The sequence below is a fragment of the Mytilus californianus genome, unplaced genomic scaffold (assembly GCF_021869535.1).
Source record: "Mytilus californianus isolate M0D057914Y unplaced genomic scaffold, xbMytCali1.0.p SCAF_2, whole genome shotgun sequence".
Lineage (NCBI taxonomy): Eukaryota > Metazoa > Mollusca > Bivalvia > Mytilida > Mytilidae > Mytilus > Mytilus californianus.
In genome coordinates this window covers 110254658-110282603 of record NW_026262668.1, presented here as the reverse complement: position 1 = coordinate 110282603, position 27946 = coordinate 110254658, and the positions used below count along the sequence as shown (strand labels likewise).

General features: G+C 32.0%; 2 protein-coding genes across 5 annotated transcripts in view; one reads left to right on the top strand and one right to left on the bottom strand.

Moving 5' to 3' along the window:
* Positions 1 to 27946, top strand: part of LOC127728572 (uncharacterized) — an 879051-nt gene that overhangs the window by 816461 nt on the left and 34644 nt on the right. The window lies entirely within an intron of this gene.
* Positions 1010 to 27208, bottom strand: LOC127728595 (glycerol-3-phosphate dehydrogenase [NAD(+)], cytoplasmic-like). Of its 2 annotated transcripts, XM_052236136.1 has the most exons (10): positions 27067 to 27208; positions 19103 to 19283; positions 16365 to 16505; positions 15661 to 15802; positions 14582 to 14694; positions 12218 to 12338; positions 8454 to 8465; positions 5422 to 5531; positions 4588 to 4694; positions 1010 to 2553 (listed from the first exon to the last, which is right to left on the bottom strand). In XM_052236136.1, the coding sequence occupies exons 1-10, from the start codon at positions 27108 to 27110 to the stop codon at positions 2457 to 2459; spliced, it is 1068 nt and encodes a 355-aa protein (XP_052092096.1). In that variant the 5' UTR covers positions 27111 to 27208; the 3' UTR covers positions 1010 to 2456. The 2 variants fall into 2 exon arrangements, with proteins under 2 accessions (XP_052092096.1, XP_052092097.1); XM_052236137.1 differs by lacking the exon at positions 8454 to 8465.

Sequence of the window (27946 nt, the reverse complement as noted above, 5' to 3'; positions counted from 1 at the left end):
ACTTCATCAGCTTGAATATCAGCTTGCCCTAGCGAGCTCGCTTGATATTTTTGCTGATGAAGTTAGTATCAAAAACACAAATGCCATTATTCTTTATGTCCCAGGTTAGGGGAGGGTTTGGCTCCAGCAAACATGTATAACCTCACCAAATTCTTTATGTGCCTGTCCAAAGTCAGGAGCCTGTAATTGAGTGGTTGTCTTTTATTGCTGCTTTTTATATTTGTTTTTCATTTGAATGTTCTTGTGTTATGCCATTACACCACTGTCCCAGGTTAGGGGGAGGGTTGGTGCCTTTAAACATGTTTAACCCGCTACATTCTTTATGTTCCTGTCCCAAGTCAGGAGCCTGTAGTTCAGTGGTTGTTGTTGGTTCATGTCTGTCATATTTTTTTTTCGTAAATTGTTTTGTTATAAATTAGGCCGTTAATTTTCTGAATTGAATTGTTTTATATTTTTTATTTCGGGACCTTTGATAGCAGACTATACAGTATGGGTTTTTCTCATTGTTGAAGGCTGTACTGTTGCCTATACTGCATTTTAACTTGGGTGGATAGTTGTCTTATTGGTAATCATACCACATCTCCTTTTTTTTTATTTGTGATACAGTAGACGAACTACTTAGACCACTCGGCCACTGAGGCCCCTAAATATTTCAGAAGGCGTGTGTGAAATCACTAGAGATTTGAAGAACTGTCAAAATTGGGGTTTCCCTAATTTAGACACTTACTACTCTTTTAGACACATGGCACTTTAGAATGTTATTGTATAGAAACCAGTCTTTCGTAGAAGACTCCCCATTTGGTTTTTTGTGCTGTATTGATATTTACCTCACATTTCCTTTATATATTTAGTTTAAATGCATTAGGTGAATTAACAAGTGAAGATGAGCATTTAGGAATGCAAAAAACAATTCTGTGTACATGTATGGTGTCCCAAATGGCTAGATATGTAACAAGCTGTTATTTATGTTTTATAAGTTCTTCATACCAACTAACAAGTAAGGTAAGAATTCACGGACATATAATTTTTATTTCTAAAAAAAGGAAAAAAAGATCATAAATGTATTTGATTGACAATAGACAAAGTAATAAATTATGTCATGTTCTACAAATATTACACTGCAGTAAAGATAATTGTAACACCTGATATAAACTCTATAGATGAATATTTAATATAAAGTTTTTCTGCCGGTCATAATACATGGGACTAGAGTTATCAGATACCGGGTACATTTAAACAATAGACCTAATGAAAAATATGTGATTGCATTCTCTGTTTTACAAATATTCTGTACAAAAAAAAAACACATGTTTTTGTTGTTCAATAATGGACAAGCAAGGTTTAATATTTTATTGCTAGGATTAATGTTTCCTTAATAAATTATGTCATTAAATTCAACTTTGGATTTCATGAAAATATGTGACCATTCATTTAAATATTTGGCTATTTAGTTTTCTGTGCTTCAAGAACTGATTATCATGCATAAATTTGTATTTCACATTCAAGTATACATGAATGACTATATAAACTATATTATGGAACTTTACAAATTTTAAAGTGTATGGGAGTAAAATCTTGAAATGATCAACACAATAAAATTGATTCATCAATAAAATGTATATTCATGCACTTCAACTATATAATCATATTTCAATAGAACCTATCTAAAATAATGCTGTAAGTTCATCAGATCCACAAAACCATTATCATTCTAACACAATTAAAAATAGATAATAAATACACATTAAGTTATAACAAAACAATGATGGAGAGTGTAAACAAGGTTATTATTACATAAAATTAAAACAGTTTTCTTAAGTGAATTTGTTTAATGCCGAATGAAAATAATATAACGATTAATCATTGTTTCCTGGATATATAATGTCAAATTAAAAAAAAATTAAAAAATCCCCAAATAACTTATCTGTTTATATGTACAATAAATTCATTAATACTTTTATTCCATCGAATTTACCATTCCTATCCTTGTTTATGGCACGATGATTATATTTCAAAGACTGAAAGCTCTTAAAACTCCAAATGGTAAATATCTATTTATTATCCCTGTATTTAGTTACATAATACAAAAAAGACATCTGTACACCAGTTACAACAGTATCTATTTTCCTACTAATTGTTTCCTTTAATAACACTTATTAAACAACAATTTGTTTTTTCTATTTTTTGTCTGTTTTGCCTGCAATTCTTTCAAAAGTTTATATACATTGAAATTTCATATGTATTTTTTTCCATTGACTACCCTTTGCGTAATAAAATTTTTATGTATTTTTTTTCATTGACTACCCTTTGCGTAAAAAAAAAATTGCTGAAAAAACTATAAAGTACCCTGACATTTTTCTGCAGGAGCCAATAATCATTGCTAAAAATACATATACAATCACAGTAGACTCTCCTAATCATCCCCCCTTTAGCTCAGTAAAGCAATTTCTTGATAATCACATATGTTCTGGGTGGTTCTTCAGACAGTCCATGAATTGTTTAACATCTGTCTCTTTTTTACATATTCTATGGATAGCTGTAAATAATGGAAACCTGCAAAATAAATCAGCATATATTTTAAAATTCAGTGTTCCTTTTTAATGTCTATATAATGAAGAGAGGCAAGTTTGTCATATTTAGGTAATTTTTGAACATTTATGTCTTTGCATACAAATTCTTATTAACACGATGACTGTGAGCTATTGGGTACCAATGACACCCCCCTATAAATATTCTGTAAACATATAAAGTTGATGAGCCTTGGATGTCAAATCATATCACATGACATAACACATGACTCTGAAGACAAAGAAGGAGGTGCACCTAGGTTTTTTTCTCATACAAGGCCATTGTGTGTATTGATATACAAGTATTAAGTATATTGATGAGCCCAGAATGTCAAAATGCATCATACAATAAAGCATGGTCACATGAAGCTTAATACCCAATTTCAGAAAGCTCTGATTTGTAGTTTCTAATTTTTTTTAAAAACAAGGCCATAATGGGTTACAATATAAAAGTATTTGGTGAATAGGAAGTGGATGAGTGATGAAACTGCAAATGCATTACACAGTATAGATTGCTCATACGAAGCTTGATACCAATATTTAGGAAGCTCAATATTGTGGTTCTTGAGAAAATTATAACCAATATTTTATGGGATAGATGGATGTACAGACACTATACCCTATCCCCTCTCCCTTCCTTTCAGAGTGAGGGAAAAATTAATAGATAGGAAAAATAAATGGAGAATGTGTCTATGGGCCACACTTGTAAATATGCATGAGTCAACTTCCACATACAGATGCAGGATTCATGTAGTTAAAGGCCGTTTTGTGATTATAAGCATAAGTTTCAATACATTTGGTTGAGGCAAACTAAAGTGAGAGAATGGAAATGAAAAATTCAGCAGTTTTTATGTTTATAAAAGGCATAACTCATGTATGGTAAGAGTGACACCACCCAATTTCGAACTTGATCTATGTTTTGTGGTAATAAGCATTGTGTATAAGTTTTATCACTAGAGGCAAACTAAAGTAAGATAAACTGTTATCACAGAGATATGTCTCGCCTTTTTGTAATTTTGATAATGCAAATGTTGAAATTAAAATAGCAATACTTTAACATGTAAGTTATGCAAGTATTCAAAGACGATGAACCATGACTGAAGGTACATGGCTAAACAATCTCCATGGAATGAGATGTGCCAATGCTAATACAACTTCATACCAAATACCATTGACTTATTATAAGTTGTTCCCTTTAAATAAACCTAAACACAAACATTAACTTGTAAACTATGTAAAAGTTTCAAAGTCAATGAACTATGATCAGGGGTGGGGCTATATAATCTCCATGGAAATGATACTTGCAAATGCCAATAAATTTGCATACCAAAAATCATTGACTTAACATTAGCAGTTCATCTTAAACTGATCTAATCACAAACTAATACATGTAAACTAAGCAAAAGTTTCAAAGTAAATAGACCGTGACTGAGGGGGCGGGGCCAAATATTCTCCATGGAAATGAGATGTGCTAATGCTTATACAACTGAACACCAATTAACATTGGCCTACCACTAATGGTTCCCCTTGAACTGACCTAATCACAAACTAATACATGTTAACTTAGCAAAATTTTCAAAGTCTATAGACCATGATTAAGGGGGCAAAGCCAAATAATCTCCATGGAAATGAGATATGCCAATGCTTATACAACTGCATACCAAATATCATTGACCTACCACTAGTGGTTCCCCATGAACGAGACCAAATCACAAACTTATACATTGTTGACGCCGCCACCGCCGGAAACAGCACACCTATGTCCCGCTTTTTGACTCCGTCAAGGCAAGACAAAAACGGAAAAGAAATATTCAGCAATTTTTAAGTTTATACTGACAACTCAAATGAACGGTAAAAGGGAAGCCACCCAATTTCGAACTTGATCTGTGTTTTGTGGTAATAAGCATTGTGTATAAGTTTTATAACATTTGGTTGAGGCAAACTAAAGTTAGAGAACGTAAACCAATTTTCGGGACGGACAGACGGAGGCATAAAAATGTATGTTACCAAATAAACTAACCTTTCCTCCATATTTTTATTCTTTAACATGTAATTCACTTCAAATGCTGTAGGTGGACCTTGTAACTTCTGACCATTTAACATTTCCTTTTCTAGTTCTTCTATACTCTGCAAGAAAACATAGATAATTGTATACCCTATACAGTCATTTACTATTATGTTTCATGTGAAATAGACTCAAATCTATATCATAAAGATTATATCTGACAGTATTTCAGCTGGAAAAAAAGTATAACTAAGATCAATCTGCTTTTCACACTTGTTGCAATTAATATGATTTTTACCTTATAAAAGTCATTATTAAATGATAATGATTATTCAAATTGTAACTCATGTATTTTACAGAAATTTGCAACTCCACAACTGAGGATATATGTTATAGGTTCCAACTCATTACTGAGAAAGCTGCTGACCAAATATCACATCATTCTGTTAAATAGTACCTGAGAAAGTGTGACAGAAATATTTTTGTTGGAGGAAAGGACAAATTGACAGACGGACTGACAAAGGTGAATGCAATACAGCCTTCCACACTCCAAGTTTGGGTATAAAGGAATGAGAATTACCATTATACACTAATGAACATAACAGGTTAAAAGATAAAAAGTCTGCATAAATGTGGGAATTACAGAATGACAGGACAGACATTCATTATATCCTTCTATCAAATTACATATGTTCTACTGTACGTCATGGCCACTGGGTGATAGGGCATACAAATCTGATACTGATGCTGCATATCTTTTAGTAGTTTTTATTCTCACCATTCCATTGTCTGTGTTTTTTTTTGACAATTTGAGCATATCAATTCTAAAGTTTTATTTGTCTAACATACCTTTCCTGTTTTAACAAATGCTTCTGCTACTCTCCTGTTTCTACCTCCATAACATGTCGTTACTAAATCAGCAACTCCACAACTTTCCAAAAATGTCCCTTGTTGAGATTCTGAGATATAAGATTAGTATATTTTTCAGTTTCATAATGTTTAGTGCATAAAAAACTAATCTGCTTCAACTTTTGTATATATCTTCTGTAAGATATTACTTTTCACAAGGCCAATCTTCATGAAACTGTTTAAAATTAGGAATTTTGAAATAAAATAATTAAATCAACAGACTCCTTTTAATAATTTCTCATTGATAATCTGCTAATAATATGGATACAAGAAAAATCATGTACATCTGAGTCAATTTCCCTAATAAATCTCAAAATGAGGAACATAACTAAGATATGTAAAAAAAACATCTGTGAACAAGCATTCTGAGAGTATTGCATGGCAATACATAGTCCCCTACCAGGTAAAAATTTATTATACTGGAACAAAATGCTAACTTGTTCTATAACTTGTCATGGTGTAAACAAAAAGAAAATATCAAGTCAATATCTTCAAGCATGACTAAAAACAGTGTGGAAAACTGAATATATGAGTGATTTTTTTCAAATCCAAGGACCATAACTCTGCACAAAATTATCAGACCGAAACAAAAATTTGAACTTGATCTGTAGCTTGTCATGATAAAACTATATACCAATTGTCAATCAATATCTTCAAGCATGATGAAAAAAAGTGTGGAAAACCTATATCGCTCTATTAAACATTAGATATGATTAATAGTTCTGTAAAATAAGATATGATATAATACAACATATATCTATTTTCAAATTACAATCAAATATAATTAATAGTTCCAAATATTTTTTCTTTCATTTGTCACAAACTAATATAGTTTGTAACATATCTATAAAATGTCAACAACTTTTATCTACACAATGTAATGTAATGAAATATACACCTAAATAAAAATAGATTATTATCTAATTAAAGGATTTCACTTAATAACAAAAAAATATTCATATATACATGTAGCATTCAGAAAATTAGTATACAAAATAACATATAAAGCTGCCACAAAATTCCTCAAACAATTTACCAAAGAATGTTTTTTAAAAAAATGAGTTATCTCCCTTTGTACAGAGTATATGGTTTAACATAGTACTCTTAACATTAGTTTTATGAACCATAACTCTGGACTAAATCATCAGACCGAAACAAAATTCGAACTTGATCTACGACTTGTCATGATAAAACTATATACCAAATATCAAATCAATATCTTCAAGAATGAAGAAAAAAAGAGTGGAAAGCTGAGTTGCCGGACTGACGGATGGACAGACGGATGGACAGACGGACAGAGTGCAAACCTAAATGATACTGAATATGTTGCTTTTTATTAATAATTGACTGAGCTTAACCATTATACTTCTTTGAAATGCAGAGGACAGTAGAACTAGGATGTAAATAAATGGAGAATGTTTCCATGGGACATAAATGATGCGCCCTCTTGCACTTACGTTATAAAGGGACATAACTGAAGCATGCTAAAAGTGACACCACCCAAATTCAATTTATTCTGATTTTTGTGGTAATAAGCATTGTGTATAAGTTTCATAACATTTGGTTGAGGCAAACTTCAGTTAGAGAACGGAAACTCCATATCTAAAGGGGATAACTATACAATGGTAAAAGTGACTACATCCAAATTCAAACTTGATATGTGTTTTGTGATAATAAGCATTGTGTACAAGTTTCATAAATTTTTTTTTAGGAAAACTTAAGTTAGAGAATAGAAACCAATTTCGGGACGTACATTCAGAGGGACAGACGGGCAAGGGTAACACTTATTGCCCCCTCCGCTACGACGGGGGCATAAAAATAATGAGTTATTAAATGTTTTCAAAGACCCGAATTTGAAGAGCATTCCATTTTGAGAAAATAAGGGTTTCTTTACCGTGAGAAGCTGTAATACAAAGGGCTTGAATTGAGAACTAAGATGGACTGAATGAGAACTAGACAAAATATAATTGAGTAAATCAGAATCAAGAGAATCTTGGGAACTATTGCAATTTCTATTTCATGTCTGCTAACACAAAATAAAATGCAGACAGTTTCAACTCAAATGTATCTTTTTTTTTAAATAATTTTCTTGACTGTAACCTAAGAGTCCAACTAAAGCTTATTTATAATTTTTGTATAAGTTATGTGTAAAATGTATGCAATATTGTGCTCACAGAGTTGTCATAGACATTTTTTTCATTCCATAATGTGTGACCTTAACATAAGATCATGTTATGTTAGAAATAATAACAAAGCTTGAATATATATACCATGCACATATAAGATATGCAAATTATCTCTAATAAACTAACGGGTAGGTACCCTGGGTTTCATTATTCTTGAGAAAACTGGCATTCTTATTTAAGTTATTCTACATAACATTTTGTAAATTCTGGCAGTATCAACCAGTAATGAGGACAGGTAGAATTCCTGCCCCTTTAAGTTGTAAATCAAATTTTATACTCTTTGAGAAATGTCCTAAACAGCATTTGAAAATTGAAAGCACAATCTGTTTGATTTCTTTCATCATGCTTTCAATCTAAATTTCTTAGTAAAAACAAAAACGTTGACTTTTTTCCTCCACCATACTTCCTCAGTCTAACCTAAACATTAGAGTAATCACTATCTATCACCAAGTATTGTGCAAAGCTTGATTAGACAATACATGAAGAACCTACATGGAAGCTAAAGCTATAAAGTGGAGAAATATACTCAAACTAATTGCACAAAAATGACTTCTCAGCTTATCATACAATTCATTTTGCTGTGAGGCAAAAGTTAATTTAAGAAATAATGCCAATTCTAAATTATAAATCATGCATGCTATTACAAGCAACATAAACATAAGGATAGGTGGTATGTTGGACATCATTTAGAATTGTTATTACTTTATTAGCTGGGGCAAACAGTTAAGTACAATATAAATCCCATTCTACTATTGCAGAACCTATTAAATGTGCAAGTATACTTACTTGAATCAGTAGCTTGATTAGAAGTAATATAATAGTTCAGTAACATATCTATTGAAAAACTACTATTAATGCATTGACAGCACTATCCGCATTAAAAGATTAGATTCTACTTTTCTTAAAAGTATTTTTGTTTTGTTGTTTTTTATGTTGGATAATCAGCATACGGCCAATGATAATGCTGGTATTTTGCATATGACTATAAAGAGTACTGGAAGATGTATTATTAAATGATATGAACAAATCAGCCCTAAAACAGATAAATCAGCATGTGCAATACTGATAACATTACCCTGTTGATATAAATCATGAGTTAATTTTGCTTTTCAGACCAGTCCAATACAGAATAAAATGCTCTGCTGGGCGCAGCTTGATATGACTGCAGAGGTCTAACCCTGAACAGTTGGGGCAAGTATGGACACAACATTCAAGCTTGATACAGCTCTGAATTTGGATTGTGATTAAATATTTGACACAGCATAGGTTTCTGACAAAGCATGAATGTGGTCTAAGAACTTAAAAAATTTTAATTTACTTATTCAAACCATATCATTATTATTTGCTTTTATATATAAATCAGAAATAACCAATTTAAAATGGGAAAATTTTAAAGTAAAAAAAAGGAAAAAAAGGAAACCCCCCCCCCCCCCCCCAAATTTTTTTAACCCCCTTATGATTCATCATCCCCAAACTCAATCCCAGCCTTCCCTTTGTGGTATGGTACCTTGCAGTACAATTTCAGAGAGACCATACACTTGAACACAAGTTATTGTCTGGAAACTAGAAAAATGCTTATTTTTGGCCCCTTTTTCCTAAATGTTTTGGGCAATTACCCCCAAACTCAATTCCAGCTTTCCCTTTGTGATATGGAACCTTGTAGTACAATTTCAGAAAGATCCATACACTTACACACAAGTTATTGTCCTGAAACTAGAAAAATGCTTGTTTTTTGCCCCTTTTTGGCCCCTAATTCCTAAAATTTTGAGGCAATTACCCCCAAAATCAATCCCAGCATTCCCTATGTGATATGGAACCTTGTGGTACAATGTCAGAGAGATCCATACACTAATACATAAGTTATGTCTTGAAGTTACAAAAATGCTTATTTTTGGCCCTTTTGGCCCCTAATTCCTTAACTGTTGGTACCATAACCCCCAAAATCAATCCCTACCTTCCTTTTGTGGTATTGAACCTTATGGTAAAATTTCATAGAGATCCATTCACTTAAACTAAAGTTAGAGTGCGAAAACCAATGTGTCTTCGGACGACGACGACAACATCATACCAATATACATCCGCAAAATTTTTAATTTTTTGCGGTTGTATAAAAAGCAGTATAGGTTCATGGGCTAATACGAAACGTTCATTTCCCATTTCAATTTTTTAATGCCTTACCTAACTTTCGACATATCGTTTTGCATTAGATACATTTGTATCATATTTTGTAACTTATAAATACATTAAAAGAATTTAAATGCTGGTTTGTGTTTTGTAACGACTTGAAATGGAAATATTTCACAGCCTTTTCAATGAAAACTTTTGATTATTATCACTGTTTCATTTCAATCATCAGAACACAATGATTCAAGAGAAAAAATGGTTTATTCTTCTCAGCTGCTATTAAATATTTGCTGGATAAAATGAATTGTAAAAGAATATATTTTATTAATTGGACAAGAAATCAGAAATTACATCAATGTTGACAAAAATGCATTGTGATTGCGAAAAGACAAGTTCAAATATGAATTCCTGTATCTTCTTCTCTGTAAGTTTCTTAGTTTAATCAAAGAATTAAAATCATTTAATAATAGTGTTATGAACTGGCTGTTTCTGTATTGGCCCAGTGATAGATTCTCGATCAGCTGTATTGGCCCTGGACTCTTCGAGTCTCGGGGCCACTACAGTTAACCTTAAATCTATAAGAGGGCATATACAGAAACAGCCAGTTAATAACACTGTAATGTTTTGTATCTGTTCCAACTTTATTTAAGATCTATAAAATCTTTGTAAGCTGTACATGCCAATCTAACATGAGTCACCTGTCATTCACCTCTTTCATGGTTTAGTGAACAGTTAAAGTTTTAGAACTTTATTTCTCACTTACTTAAAACTACAGTTTAATCATTTTGGTCTACTGAATCATTTTGCAAACATGTCTTTCTGCAAGGAGCCATCCAACTTTGACCTTACTTTATGGTCAAATGATCAACATGAAGTTTTTGTGCATTGGGCAGTTTTTCAATTACAATGAGTCATATGTCAGCTATATTTGGTCTAAATCATTGTAAAGTATACTTGACTGTCTAATAGGGTTTATCTGACCTTGACCTCATGTTCAGGGTCAATGATCAATGGTATGCTTTCCTACACAGGTCAGTTTCTTCAGTTACTGTAAACAGGGAAATTTTCACGGTAGTTTTATTTTTGCTATTTTCACAGTAAGAGTGGAAATGTGAAAATAAAACTTCTAAAAAATATTTCAAGAACTGATTCAGAGAATGAAGACAATCTATTAACGTATACTAATAAGATTATGTACACAGAGCCAGATTATAACAACAGTTTTTCAGACGACAAGTCTATATATATCACAAATTAAAACTTATTTCTAAATGAAAGGCAGTGTTAGAAACCAACACCTTTAACTCATGACAATCAAGATAATATGAAATCTATTTTAAGGAACCGAAAAATTTTGATATTGTTATATAAACATCACTTGTGACAATTAGAAAAATGACACCTTCAATCATTTTTTAAATGATTACCACATTTAATCTGCTATACTTATTAATAAGATTAAAAGATTAATTAGCCATAATCCTCGCAGCTTCTAATTTGATTTTACTGATTTGAAAGCATTCTTTTTATGTTAATAGTGTATATGTTTTTATAAGTAAACATAAATGTAACGGTTTTCTATTACTTAATATAAGTCAATTCACAAATAACTTAAAATACACATGTACATCAATGAATGACGAAAATTGTTCACTTAGTTTAGACAAAAAGGTTTTTGATCGATTTCCAGCACTTGCTTTACAATATGTGCATAACTATGCTGTTTTAAAATCATTTACTAATTTTGTACAGGCCTTTACAAATCGCGAATTGATAACGGCGCAAATTAAGATTCAGTTGGTAAATCGTGAAATAAAGACTGCACAAAAATTTCCCGGTTTACAGTATTTATATAAAGTAGGTGTTAAGAGTGACTTTCTGAACTTATTTCATAAGACTTGGTCCATGCTTTTATGTTCTACATAATTATGTTAGTATTTATTTTCACTACACAACTTTGAAATTCATCAGCTTTCCTTTAAAAGCCAAAATAAATCTGAAGAATTAATATTGGTATGAGACACATAAACAGTAAAATGATACTGCAGTGTGAATAAAAATGTTCTAATCATAAAACCAAGTTATCCAGCATTGAATATTGAGCCATGAATTTCAATAATCTTTTCCTGAAGAGGTGGACCTCATTACAAAGGTCTTCTTTTGAATACTTAATACTTATATTAGTTTATGAATAAATATCTGAAAACAATTATGTTATTATGTAGGTTTCTGTAACCTACATAGCGAGCTTTTTCTTCAAGATCTATTATCTGAAATTACCATTACTTTTAATATAATTTACTGTAACTAACTGACATAATAATCTACAGTTGTGAAGACAATGTGCATTGTAAGATACTAGTACACTTACTTGTAATTCAAATTGCAACAAGCAATGTAAATACATGCCAGAGCATATTACATACCTGGGTAAAAAACTTCACAGAATTTAACCATTTCCATAAGTCCTAATCTGATCACAGCTGCCTTTGTGTTATCACCATACCCTAAACCATCAGCAAAACCAGCACCAACTGCCACAATGTTCTGAAATATTAAATAAAAATACAAGTTAGGTCATGCCTGCTACACACCAACATAAAAACACCAATTTCATAGCCAACATTTATAACTTGGAATATGGGAGATAATACCAATTATCAAGTATTTAAAGGATTCACCTGAGCCGAAAACGTCAGATTACATTGAACAATGTAATAACTTTAAAACTATTAAACATGATTAAGCGTAAGGCTTCAGAATCTACATATTTAGACCCTCATACAAAAGCCTTCCAAATATCAATTGTCCATTATAAATAATTCTCCTTAGAATGCAATGCTTAAAGAATGAAATATCATTGCTTACTTACTATTAATGATCTATTTTGGACAATTACATAGTGGTTTTTCTTTAATCTATAATTCAATGACTATAAAAATATTTACAAAAGAGCAGAGTTCCAATGTCCCCCGCGTTGCACATATTTTGTCTGTCTAAGGGCACTTTTGTTCTTTAAAATCTTTATAAATATGTTAGAAAAATGAGGTGAGCAAATGCAATGCAATTTCTGACATAAAATTTCCAAGGGTATGACTCTTTTAAAAATATTTGATCAGCACTGATTTTTGCAATTTTCAGAAATATGCTAGTATAAACCTTTCGATATAAATTTGATAAAAATCTGGCAAAAATTGTAAATGAAAGGGCGCTGACAATGCAATTTTCCACATAATTAATATTTCCAAGGGCACAACTCTTTTAAAAATAATTGATTCACACTGATTTTTGAACTTGTTCAAGGCATTGTTGACATAAACCTATCATATAATTTTCAAAAAAATATTGCAAGAATTTTACACATGAGAGCGCTAACAATGCAATTTTCCACATAATCAATATTTCCAAGGGGCATAACTCTTTTTAGAATAGTTGATCGGCACTGATTTAAGAACTTGACCGAGGCATTACTAACATTAACCTATGATATAAGTTTTACAAAAAGCTGGCAAGAATTGTACAAGTGAGAGTGCTAACAAGATGGGACAGACCAACGCCCAGCATTTCTATGTCCCCACAACACATTTTGCAGGGAACAAAATTTATCAGAAGAACTAGTCCATTGATATGAATGCCTCAGCCACAACATATTACCTGTTTAACAGAACAAAGGTGAACCACAACTTGCAATACTGAAGTAAGTTTATTGGATTATCTCCCCTTTAACATGTTGGACAAGGATTATATTCCTTTCATCATATTCATGGAGAAAGTGTTATACAACTGAGCTAAGTTTCTATGTTTAAATTTGACAGAAATAGGATAGGATGTTAAATTAAAATTCATCTAGGCAAAACTTTTTTTTATTTTTTTTTCTCTCTTATTATCAGTTCTCTTCAATATCTGGTCTATAATGCAGAACTCACTATGAGTTTTTGTATCTATTCTTTTTTTTTATATATATATCTGTATGTTTTGTTATTTAAAGTATATTTAATTTTAAGCTATTTAAATTGTTAAGGAACATCCAAATTGTTATTTCTGTTATGGTATATATTTTTATTTTATTATGTCATTATAATGAGTAAATTATTAACAAATACTAATATCTGCATATATATGTTATTTACTAATGTTAACGAGGCCGGGATAAGGTACCGGTATTTGATGTATTCAATTAACAAATGAACAGATTTCAATAAAAAAAAAAAAAAAAAAAAAAAAAAGTTTCTAGACTTAACCAATTAGGAGAAGTTGTACTTATAAGGCACACTGACAGACAGATGGACAAACATACAGGGTAATTCATATATATCCCTTAAAACTTTGTTTGTGGGGGTATAAAAACATCTTAATTTAAATAACCACATAGAATAAAAATATCTGGCTGAGCCTTACTCAAAATATCGAAACAAACCTCAATTTAGCCTTTTCCACATAATCAAAAGGAACAACTTAAGAATATCAACTTGCATTTGACTTATATAAGTTTAGTAATCTCTTATTTCAATATTTTAACTAAATTGACTTTTTAAATATACAGAAAGCCAATATGGAGCGGGAGGCCAAGTGGAAGGATTGTCAAAATTGTTAACAATTAATCGCCATGTTGCAAACAGGGAATAAAAATGTCTGCATATGATTTTTTTATCTGCACATTATGTGTTTTTTCACAAAACTAATTGTTGGAAGGCATTTTTATGATGTTTTTTTTTGTTGCTCATGCATGTGTTTGCTTTGTTTTTCTAAAATATATTTGAATAATGATCATTTCATTAACCCATACCTACTTTTAAAGCACCACAGACTTCAACTGTTGTTTCATCTTCAATCACAACAATCCTGAAATAGTTTGTCTGAAATAGTTCTTTTAGTAGTGGACCATACTTCATGTCTTTACAACCTATAAATATAGCAAACAATACTAGAATCAGCCGGAGAAACAAATAATACAGATTACTACAGGCTATTAGATATGATTTCCTTTACATACCAGACAAATCTGTTATGTTTTTTATGTTGTGTAATGTTAAAATAAGGAAAATCTTTTTCTTGCTTGTATTAAATATTCTTTAACAGTCTCAGAGTTCACGAAAATGGTCGGTCCTGTCGGTCTAAATAAGGCTCGGACCAGTATTTTGAAGGCTAGTGCCGGTCCCGATGACTGATGTAAAAACGGCTGCTGTAGTGCATATTTCGGCACTTTTTTACATCGGTTATTAGATGTACCGCAACTGTTTCCAATAAGTGTTTACATCGGTTATCAGATGTACCCGCTGCCAATTTCCGATACTGGTTTACGGATTTATTATAAACAAACCAAAGCAGCGATCTACACGTGGCCTACTAAATTTGTTCATAGAGCCATCCCTGGCAAACAATCAGCGATTTAACCCTACAATGGAGCAAACAAATACTGTAACAGCCGAGAAAGTGATTCAGATGATGAAATGGATAGTGAAGATGACTTTTAATAAGAACAATCAGAAGACCTGAACTGGTCCTTCATTGTTAATTTGCCTGTGGATGCGAAGAATAAAACTAATATTAATAAAGTTATTTTTCGATAAAATATGTTATTAATTTTATTTCAGGATAAAATTGACAGATTTTGTAGGACTGGCTAAAATTTTGTAGGACTGACAAATAATCATGCTTTGTCGGTCCCATGACCGACGGGTCAAAATAAGTTTTCGCGAACTCTGCAATCTATATCTGCATCTGATCTGTAAAGACAATAAAGTTGTGTATTGGTGGTTGGTGTCATCTGTTTTTCTGTCCTATATTTTTGGTAATTCCTTGTTTCCTTTAATATATGTTATAACAATAATAACCATAAAATTAATGACTTCAAAAGAAAATACTTTACCAATAGTAGCTTCACAGTAATTTTCCATGGCGACTTCATTAGCAATATTTGCTCCCATCAGAGCAGCACAAGGTACTCCTAGCTGGTCCCTGATCACTGAGGATATAAGTAGAATACCGCCACCTTCTGCAACATCAAAACCCTACAAAAAAAGCTTTTTCACTGTAACAAATTTAACAATAAACAAAAATTGAGATTTTATTATTCTATTTACAAATTAAACAAGACAAATACTGGGTGAGGACATGTGTCGCTGCATTCAATTGATTGAGGTAAAATGTATACTAAAGCATAACTGATCTTTCCCTTTGTTTGAAGCCTAGAAAAATATGTATGACCAAAATTTTCCTTGTACAATGAGTGTAAAGTTTCAAACTATCAGCAAACAGGTAGTGACAGCACTGCAGATGTAAAAATTGTTTCTACACAACAATACATCATTATCAAGAGGCAGACCAAGTATAAAATCATTTCCTTACTAACAAGGCAAGAAAAAATATTTCATAGCAACAAGACTAAAACCTGGAAATAAGCATAATGTCATCATATGTTAGCCATAAAACATTGATGTTTGAAGTTTTTTCAACACCAACTAGGTTACAGATTGATTAATTACACTGTTGTCACTATTCTAACAAAATACCTCTGTCCACCTTCAATGACAAATGTTACAGGTGTACAAAAACATGTGAATAAATGTTTACCTTGATAAGGGAGACAGCTATAGCACCATCATTAACTTTTCCTTTAAGTTGCTTACATACTCCTCTAACAAACTGATGAGGTAGAACAAAGATTAGGATGTCTGCTCCTTCTGCAGAATCTTTTACATCCGGGATGGCAACCTGCCAAGAAAAACATTATTGCATTTTAATAATAAATTAGATAATGGGTCTAAAGGTATTGTAAATACAAATGTTTTGTATTCCTTTACTCATCAACATGCACAAGTAGTTTTCACACTAGGCTTCTCAACTGCCTCTATGGTCTTCAAGTAACAAACTCGCCTCAAATGTGGGAGGTTGTTAGATCAATCCAAAGTCAGGTAAACCCGCAATGCATTTACTATTGTCTCTAATATATTTTGACAGAAGGGAAGAGGATATTTCAAGATATCATGATTGATAACAGCAAGGGGAAACACTTAACAATAATAAATTGCCCACCATAAAAAATTTGATCAATATTAAAAATGAGTGTCTTTGTGAGTAAGCTCAAAAACCCCACGCCCCCCCAATGTTTCTGGGCCAACAAAATCTCACCAGATTCCTCAGTTCAAAGATCCATAACTCCTACTTAAAAGTTAACTGACAAAAATTTCTTGTAGATATGCACATCTACATATTATGTTCTCATTAATTACAAAGTTTCATGAAATTCTGTTGTGTGGTTTCAGAGGACTTACATTTGTACCATGACAAACTTTTGCAGTAGTATATTTACGCCAAAATTCAAAGTTCAAAAGGGGCATAACTCCTAGAAATCAAATTGAATCACACCCGGTAATTTCCTGTTGATATGCACATCAATAAACATGATCAGTCAGGGGACTTACTTAAATCACTGATTCAAGTAACATTATGTCCATAAAGGTTGGAAGTAAGAGTTGTCTTTCTTTAATAATCACCTTTTTAAGTAGTACAAATTAATCACTAGACTAAGTGATTTAACTATATTGTAGCTTTAAATATAGAATACTAATGATCCAGGGACTAATTATGTTGCTAAAATTATCAGAACCAACATCTGTGTTGATAGGATGACCGGGTCATGTCAGGTGATGACCTTGTACTAAAACTAGGATAATGACATAAAAATCACTTGTTTAAGTATCATACCTCAATTTCCTTCCAAAAAATCACTTCTTTAAGTATCATAATTTTAATAACCCCCACTAATTTCAACACCCCCAAACAGTTAAATTTTGATCGGGAACAGTAGAATTTTATTACATAATCTATAAGATGAAACCTTGAATTTTACAGGAAAAATACTCCCACTGCTGGGAAATATCTGTTAAGAAAGTATCAGTTCATTATGTAAAGCCATTTTTATAGCATTTTTTCAAATGAAATAGAATTTGCAGCTAAATGATTGCATCAAAGGCATAAACCTTGCTGCTTAAAAGAAGCAAAAAGTTCATTTTTTTTCAATTTTACTAATGAAAAGATATTATCTAAACCTATGTGTTTGGTAAAACTACAAAATCACAATTTGTGACAAAACTTCGAATTTGCTACTTAAATAAGTGATTTTAAAATCACTTATTTTAATAAGTCCCCTGACTGTAGTATATGTGTCCTTATCTACAAAGTTTCATGAAATTCTGTTAAGTGGTTTCAGAGGAGTTGCAATGACAAACTGCTGCAGTAGTATATTAAGGCTAAAATCTAAGTTCAAAGGGGCATAACTCTTCAAAAAAAAAATAGAATCACAATTTCCTGTTGATATGCACATCTACAAAGTATGTCCTTAATATCTAAAAGTTCCATGACATTCTGTTGAATGGTTTTACAGGAGTTGCAATGCCAAGAACAGGACTAAGGGACTGACGGACGGACGGATCAAAAACATTATACCATATGCAACAAAAAAAACACTAGAAAAAATGTCCCTAGAAAACCATGCCCACTCACAACATAAGATTTCTATGTGTAGAGAACCACACAATCTGCATAAAAACCCTAATTTAGCATACATATTTTAAAATTCACATTATGATTGTTGCTTGCTGAACATGCTGAATGTCTAGTGGCATACATAATGAATGTGTTTTCCAAGTTTATTTTAAACATTTAAAACGGTATTTGTTATACTTATTGTTCATTCCATATACCGAATAGTTGACCTATACATATATATAACTTATGGTATCTGTGTAGTGGCCTTTACCATGAAAACTAAAAGTTGATCAATGAACCATCATAATGAGTTTTTGGTCAAGTGACCCCTGCTAGACGGACATATACAAATGTACACCTTTCATAACAATCTTTCCATACACCAAATACATGTGACTTCTTGTTTGAACCTGTAGTATTCATTTATTTATTTTATGTGTTTTAACGCCACTTTTAAGCATCGCTTTTGGTCTATTTCGTGGCAGCCAGTTTTTATTGGTGGAGGAAGCCGGAGTGCCTGGAGAAAACCACCAACCTTCGATAGGAAAACTGACATTCCGAGTCAATTAAGATTGGAGTCAAGTGCACCCGCACGAGCGGGGTTCGAACTCACAACCTCAGTGTTGACTGGCTAGTGATTACAGTAGTAACTACTTAGACCACTCGGCCACCGAGGCCCCTGAACCTGTAGTATGTGAGATATAGTTTTGACTACTGATCTATGAGGTAAAGAGGTATCTTGTATTCTTCAAAGCAGGTGAGATAAAGACTATATATATGTATATTTTTCATTGATTTCCAATGTCTTAAATGTAACTTACAACATTCTCTGGAAGTTTAAAACCTGGCAAGTACTTCACATTTTCATGATCTTGGTTTATGATTTCTGTTAGCTTTCTGCCATTTACCATTTCTTCAAACACCCACATTTTGACCTCCTTTTCAAATTTGTCAGATTTTTCTATAACATTATTACCAACAATTTTTGCTATAGCTGACCCCCTACAAAAGAAATATAATGCTAAACTATTGAATTACTGTATGTTTCATTATCTAAAACAAAGTTGCTTTTCATAAAGTTAAACAAACCATGATTGAATATTAAATGTCCATGTACCTTTTAATTTCTGTCTGTAGACATGGTAGATATTTTCTGGTTAAGATACCACTAGACTTCTGCAACCACGTCAAAACCTATCTATTCCTATTAATATTTATGTGAATTTTGTTGTTTCTTGTGATCAAGTGATCATCACAACATTGCATTTGTAATTTTGTGCCAGTACTGTAAAAAAAAAAAATACATGTATGCCAGTTACATGTGTTCAATTCAATTCAATTGAATGTGATATTTATGGTTGATCATACTGATCATTTTTGCTATTGAAAGTTTTTCTCAATTAATTATAGGTTTCAGGATAATAGGTAATAGTTAAAGACTAAATTAAATCATTCTTCACATTTTTGCCCAATCAAATTTTCACTATCTATAGTGTTTTACAAGCTAATAGACAATACTTGCATTTTACCCCTATTTTCTATTTTGAGCATTGGTGGCAATGTTGGTTGGCAGGCTGAATCACTGGACATATTTTCAAGATAGATACACCATGAATGATTGTGGCCAAATGTGCTTTTATTTGGCTTAGTAGTTTTAGAGAAGACTTTTGTAAAAAGTTAAAGGGTGATGATGATGAACTCCCTTTGGCTTTGATAGCAATAGATCACAATGGCCCTTTGGTCAGTAATGTCTACAATACTGGCATTCCAGTATTGCAATCGCTACAGTTGATTCTTTACTCCTGTCATATCTTACTCTTGTCCTGATAGTAAATTCAACATTGTGCTTACTCAACTTTGATGCTCTGCTTCCTTCTTAAATTATGATCTTTCAAGAGTTAATATTATTTCTGATCCATCTTGCCGCTGCGGTGTGTATCGCAAAGATTCACATCATTTCCTTTTTAAATGTACACTGTATATTATATTCAAAAATACGAAGTAAGCTTTTAGAAAATCTTAGCTGGCTCCTATAAATTACTGTTCATTAAATATAGAACTATTAACCTCAGGTAGTAGTCTACTTACTCAGGAGCAAAATGAAAATATCTTTGAACTTGTGTTTCAGTTTATTCGAGGGTCAATAGATTCCTTATTGTTTAGATAGTAAAACATGACCACATTCACATCATCATCTAAGTGCAATTGTTTTTTGCTTTTTTGCGTGAACCCTCAAGGTTCACGCATATTAATTAGTTAGAAATAAAGTCTATGGAGGAATATTCGGAAGCTAAATTATTCTTCATTCGGAACACTTATTCATCGTATCTGTATTAACCTCCTGCAATTAAGAGCACCTACATATGGGGGTATCTGAGATATTTAAAACGTCGCAATAAAGAAATTGTCACAAATCGCTTATTCTCTTATCTGATATATGATAATAAACTAAATGTATCTACAGATCACTTTCAAACATGTATGTTAAAGCTATATTTATGCATCGTAAGTGTTTACTTGAGCAAAGTTGACAGTTGCAACGTTTGATAAACAGGTGAAAGTTAAATGGTCAAGATTTAGCGACCTATGGTATCGAACATCAGTGCCAGATATTAATAGTGTTGTGGTTTCTACATAATGAGTTCTAGTAGGCTTTGGGATTTGTTGATTTGTAACAATAAATTTTATGCACATGTCATTTTGACAAATCAGATAAACAAAAATGTCTGTTTCAAAAACTGAAAATAAAACAAATAAAATAAAGACTGTTTGTTAATATTCCCAGGAAATAATCATATTCTTAATAATAAAAAAATATATTATATACTTTTTTAAATAAGGAAATAGAGTTAACAATTGCATGTTAATCTTTCATGAGGTCTTTAAAAAATATGTTATGCAAAAGAAAAAAATACAAATACACAAAACAATTAACTCTAGATTTTTACACTGAATAAGCATATACAATGGATTCTGTAAACATGGAAAGTTAGAAAAAGAGTGTATTTGATCTTACGTTCGGGTATTTGTTTAAGCAATTATATATCAATATAAGAATTAAGATTGAAAATACATAATATACTGAGACCAACATTCTTTTAATAAATATATCTGAATTTATGAAATTGTGTTTTAAAGTTGAAAATTATTTTGAAATGCGGTTCCTTCAACCAACATACGTAATAAATCTCAAGATTTAAACCGTGTTTGCTAACTTAATAAATGTTTGTTGCCTATAATTCAGAATTTTATCAGTGTTTCGAATGTAAAAGTTAAGCCTCTTCAATAATGGTTATATAATTAGATCAAGAAATCTCTCAATGCGTCTCGTGGGAGAGTTACACTTATTGATAATTGGTCGGTAAGGAACATTTAATGTCTCCTACTATCTGACCAGTTCGCAATGCCTCATTAATTATGTCTAGATTTATTTTATGAATGTTTGAAAGAAGGTACATGTGTCCATGTTTTGAATCATTATCATTCTTTAAGAAAGTATACGTCTGGGAATCCAATTCTTTTTATGCACCCTACGTGGCGGTGGGGGCATTAAGTTTTACCCTTAACTGAGTTGGTTTCTGTTTTCTAACTTAAGTTTGCCTCAAACAAATGTTATGAAACTTATACACAATGCTTATTACCACAAAATACAGATCAAGTTCAAAATTGGTGGCGTCACTTTAACCTTTCTAGAATTATGCCCCTTTTCAAATGCAAATTGCGGAATTTTTCATTTGCGTTCTCTAACTTTAGTTTTCCTCAACCAAATGGTATGAGACTTATACACAATGCTTATTACCACAAAACACAGATCAAGTTAGAATTTTGGTTGTGTAATGTTTACTGTTCTAGAGTTATGCCCCTTTACAAACATAAAAGTTTCCGTTCTCTTACTTAAGTTTACCTCAACCATACATTATGAAACTTATACACAATACCTATTACCACAAAAGTCAGATCAACTACAAATTTGGGTAGTGTCACTTTTGCCGTTCTTCAGTCATGCCCCTTTAAAACTTTATATGATATGCAAGCTGGGGCATCATGGGTGTCCCATGGACACATTCCCTTTTTATTTTCATCTCACTTTATGATTAACACCACTCTCATATTGTCATGATTTACAATAATTTAAAAAGAAAATATCATCCTCCACACACATGGCCATGAAAGCACTGAGATAAAATTTTTAATTTAGTTGAATTAGTAAATAGCATAAAAAAGTTCTAAGGTTCACGTATTGTCTTTTTTTTTTAAAAAAGCAACTTGTTTTTTATTTTTTTGTATTTATTATATTATTTCCTTGTTGTTTTTTGTGTTCTTTTATTTTTTCTCTCTCTTCTTCTTTTGTGCCACTTAATTTTTCTGTCCAATTTATACAAATGTTAAAATAATATGTAATGTATTCATGCTCTTTTACATTGACATTGTATTGTTAAATATGTTAAATGGAGAAGACTTCACAGACTTGTCTCTCATCCAATTACTTTCAAAAACATGAAACAACTAATATACATTGTAATAAAATGCTTCGCTGGGCGCAGCTTGATACGACCGCAGAGGTCGAACCCTGAACAGTTGGGGCAAGTATGGACACAACATTCAAGCTTGATACAGCTCTGAATTTGGATTGTGATTAAATATTTGACACAGCATAGGTTTCTGACACAGAAAGAATGTGGTCTAAGAACTTCAATTTTTTTAATTTACCTATTATGGTCCAATGTCCAAAATCAAAATACATGGTTAGATTCAGCATATCAAAGAACCCCATATATTCAATTTTTGTTGAAATCAAACAAAGTTTAATTTTGGACCCCAACTTGGACAAACTTGAAAACTGGTCCCATAATCAAAAATCTAAACACATGTTTAGATTCAGCATATCAAAGTACCCGAAGAATTCAATTTTTGTTAAAATCAAACTAAGTTTAATTTTGGACCCTTTGGACCTTAATGTAGACAAATTTAAAAAACGGGACCCTAAATTAAAAATCTAAAAACACAGTTAGATTTGGCATATCAAAGAACCCCTATAATTCAATTTTTGATGAAATCAAACAAAGTTTAATTTTGGACCCTTTTGACCTCAATATAAACCAATCTGATAGCGGGCCCACAAATAAAAAATCTAAATACATGGTAAGATTCAGCATATCAAAGAACCCCATATATTCAATTTTTGTTGAAATCAAACAAAGTTTAATTTTGGACCCCAATTTGGACCATCTTGAAAACTGGGCCAAAAATCTAAAATCTAAATACATGTTTAGATTCAGCATATCAAAGAACCCCATATATTCAATTTTTGTTGAAATCAAACAAAGTTTAATTTTGGACCCCAACTTGGACCAACTTGAAAACTGGTCCATAATCAAAAATCTAAACACATGTTTAGATTCAGCATATCAAAGAACCCCAAAAATTCAATTTTTGTTAAAATCAAACTAAGTTTAATTTTGGACCCTTTGGACCTTAATGTAGAGCAATTTAAAAAACAGGACCCAAAATTAAAAATCTAAATACACGGTTAGATTTGGCATATCAAAGAACCCCAATAATTCAATTTTTGATGAAATCAAACAAAGTTTCATTTTGGACCCTTTTGACCTCAATATGAACCAATTTGATAGCGGGCCCACAAATAAAAAATCTAAATACATGGTAAGATTCAGCATATCAAAGAACCCCATATATTCAATTTTTGTTGAAATCAAACAAAGTTTAATTTTGGACCCCAATTTGGACCAACTTGAAAACTGGGCCAAAAATCTAAAATCTAAATACATGTTTAGATTCAGCATATCAAAGAACCCCATATATTCAATTTTTGTTGAAATCAAACAAAGTTTAATTTTGGACCCCAACTTGGACCAACTTGAAAACTGGGCCCATAATCAAAAATCTAAACACATGTTTAGATTCAGCATATCAAAGTACCCGAAGAATTCAATTTTTGTTAAAATCAAACTAAGTTTAATTTTGGACCCTTTGGACCTTAATGTAGACAAATTTAAAAAACGGGACCCAAAATTAAAAATCTAAATACACGGTTAGATTCGGCATATCAAAGAACCCCAAGAATTCAATTTTTGATGAAATCAAACAAAGTTTAATCTTGGACCCTTTGGACCTCAATGTGGACCAATTTAAAAACGGGGCCCAAAATCCAAAAACTTAATACACGGTTAGATTCAGCATATTAAAGAACCCCAAGAATTCAAGAATAAAACCCCATTGAAATTGATCAAGAAATAAGCAATTTATACGAAGTATCTTCTTTTGCACAATACTGTGCAATTGAATATTTCTTGCTATTGCGCAATACTGTACAATTGACAATTTCTTGCTATTGCGCAATATTGTGCTATTGGATATTTCTTGCTATTGCGCAATACTGTTAAATTGAAGATTTCTTGCTATTGCGCAATACTGTGCAATTGAAGATTTCTTGCTATTGTGCAATACTGTGCAATTGAAAATTTCTTGCTATTGCACAATACTTATTATATAATAATTTACACATCCTGTTTGGTGTGTATCTCCTACCATATCATTATTATTTGCTTTTAAATATAAATCAGAAATAACCAACTTAAAATGGAAAATTTTAAAAGAAAAAAAAAAGGAAAAAAAGAAAAAAAAAAAAAAAAAAAATCCCCCCCCCCCCCCAAATTTTTTGAACCCCCTTATGATTCATCACCCCAAAACTCAATCCCAGCCTTCCCTTTGTGGTATGGTACCTTGCAGTACAATTTCAGAGAGATCCATACACTTGAACACAAGTTATTGTCTGGAAACTAGAAAAATGCTTATTTTTGGCCCCTTTTTGGCCCCCAATTCCTAAACGTTTCGGGCAATTACCCCCAAACTCAATTCCAGCTTTCCCTTTGTGATATGGAACCTTGTAGTACAATTTCAGAAATATCCAAACACTTACACACAAGTTATTGTCATGAAACTAGAAAAATGCTTGTTTTTTGCCCCTTTTTTGGCCCCTAATTCCTAAAATTTTGAGGCAATTACCCCCAAAATCAATTACAGCCTTCCCTTTGTGATATGGAACCTTGTGGTACAATGTCAGAGAGATCCGTACACTTACACACAAGTTATTGTCTGAAAGTTACAAAAATGCTTATTTTTGGCCCCTTTTTGGCCCCTAATTCCTTAACCTTTGGTACCATAACCCCCAAAATCAATCCCAACCTTCCTTTTGTGGTATTGAACCTTATGGTGAAATTTCATGGAGATTCATTCACTTAAACTAAAGTTAGAGTGCGAAAACCAATGTGTCTTCGGACGACGCCGGACGACGCCGGACGACGACGACGACGACGACGACGCCAACGTCATACCAATATACGACCAAAAAATTTTTAATTTTTGCGGTCGTATAATAAAAACATTTATTAGGCTTATGAAATGGAATCACACAACACAATAGTTCAATAATACAGAGTTCGCGAAAATGGTCGGTCCTGTTGGTCCTGTCGGTCAAAATGAGGCTCGGACCAGTAATTTGAAGGCTAGTGCCGGTCCCGATGACCGATGTAAAAAAGGCTGTTGTAGTGCATATTATGGCACTTTTTTACATCGGTTATTAGATGTACCGCAACTGTTTCCAATAAGTGTTTACATCGGTTATCAGATGTACCCGCTGCCAATTTCCGGTACTGGTTAACGGATTTATTATAAACAAACCAAAGCAGCGATCTACACGTGGCCTACTAAATTTGTTCATAGAGCCATCCCTGGCAAACAATCGGCGATTGAACCCTACAATGGAGCAAACAAATACTGTAACAGCCGAGAAAGTGATTCAGATGATGAAATGGATAGTGAAGATGAATTAATAAGAACAATCAGAAGACCTGAACTGGTCCTTCATTGTTAATTTGCCTGTGGGTGTGAAGAATAAAACTAATATTAATAAAGTTATTTTTCGATAAAATATGTTATTAATTTTATTTCAGGATAAAATTGACAGATTTTGTAGGACTGGCTAAAATGTTGTAGCGAACTCTGATAATAATCAATAAACAAATTTAAGAATATCCTAAATAGTAATTCAAAAATTGTTAATACATAAAATTAACCCTAAAGACCAGTAGAAAAATATAATTTAATACAAATTTATAAATAGGCCATGGGTGGGCGGGTTAAAAATGTTCTCTTAACTATCGAAATTGTTGATCAATGCTCCAACTCAAAAATTATATAAAAAGAACTCAGTGTTTACCGGGTGAAAACATATCTTGGGAGTGAAGAAAAAAGGTATGTAATTTAACAGGTAAATGAAAGCGAGTAGAATTCAACTGATAATCCAATAAGAAAAGTTATGACATACTAAAGATGATGAAAATTAAGTAGCAATTAAACAAATTTAAATCGTTAAGAGCAGAAAAAACAATAATGAATCCGTGAAAAAGTTAAATCTAGCAAGAATGGAAATTTCTTTCACAGTAATTTATCATTTTTATTAAAATAAAAATTTCCAAATTTGTGTTTATGGAAATAAAATGTTTAAACTAAAAATTAAAACTACAATCCAGATAATCGTGTTGTCTACTGAGGGTGTTTTTCTAGTTTGATTTTTTTTATCCCTTATTATCACAGGAAGCACAAAATTAATAAAAAAAGGTTTCCTTGACGTCAAAATTATTTGGACTAATCTTAAAATGATAAAAATTTATAAGACAGGGCAAAGTCCAGAGACAACAGTATTTTTTATTATTGCAGCTGGAAATTCTCTTTAAACTCTTAAACTTCTTTTTCTTTCACCTACCAATTTCCAGATCCAACAATGCATACTCTCTTTTTGGATGACATCTTGCGTTGAGGTAGTTTATATAAAAAATCACTTCATCAGAAAATCATACAACCGGTCTTACACGCTGCCAAGGTAAATACCTTGACCTTCCATTTAAAACGAGTTATTTAATTGGTCAATTGGGACAATCCATAAAGTTCAAAATAAGTATACTCCTGGAATGTTCCGAGTATTTTCCCGCGGATTTTCTAAGGGGAGTGACTAGGAGCGTAAAACGTCCCGAACTTGTGTGTTAATTTATCAAAATGTTCATATAAACCAATTGATTATTCCTGTAGTTCATAGATACTTCTAAAAATATTTTTTTTTAAATTTACCTAAAATTACAACCTTACCAGGGCAGTTCACAGATATCGATTCAACCCGAGTGATCGATTTAGCGACCACGACCATGATTGTCATGCGTACTCTTAGCTGCTTAGATGCACAATTCCAAGAAAAAGACCAGAAAGGACCTTCTTCCAATACTCAAAGGGAAACTACGATCAGATAAGAGAAGATACAATGATTTCACCAGAGACAAATACTTCAATGGCCACCAAAACACCCCAGGAATGTAGAAGAAATTAAACTGGCCTTGAACATGATAAAAGAATTTATACTAGGAAACACCAAAATAAATGTACCAACTAAAACATCAAAAGGAAAACAGTCAATGCCATGAATGGATAACATAAAGGTCATGATAAAACAGAACACACGCCAATTATAAACAAAACTGTGAGAATAAAACGAAAATGGCAAGAATTAAGACTCACGGTTAACAAGGAAATTGAAACAGCCCAGAACAACTACGTCAACAACTTAATAGGCGATATAAAACAGGATTCTAAAC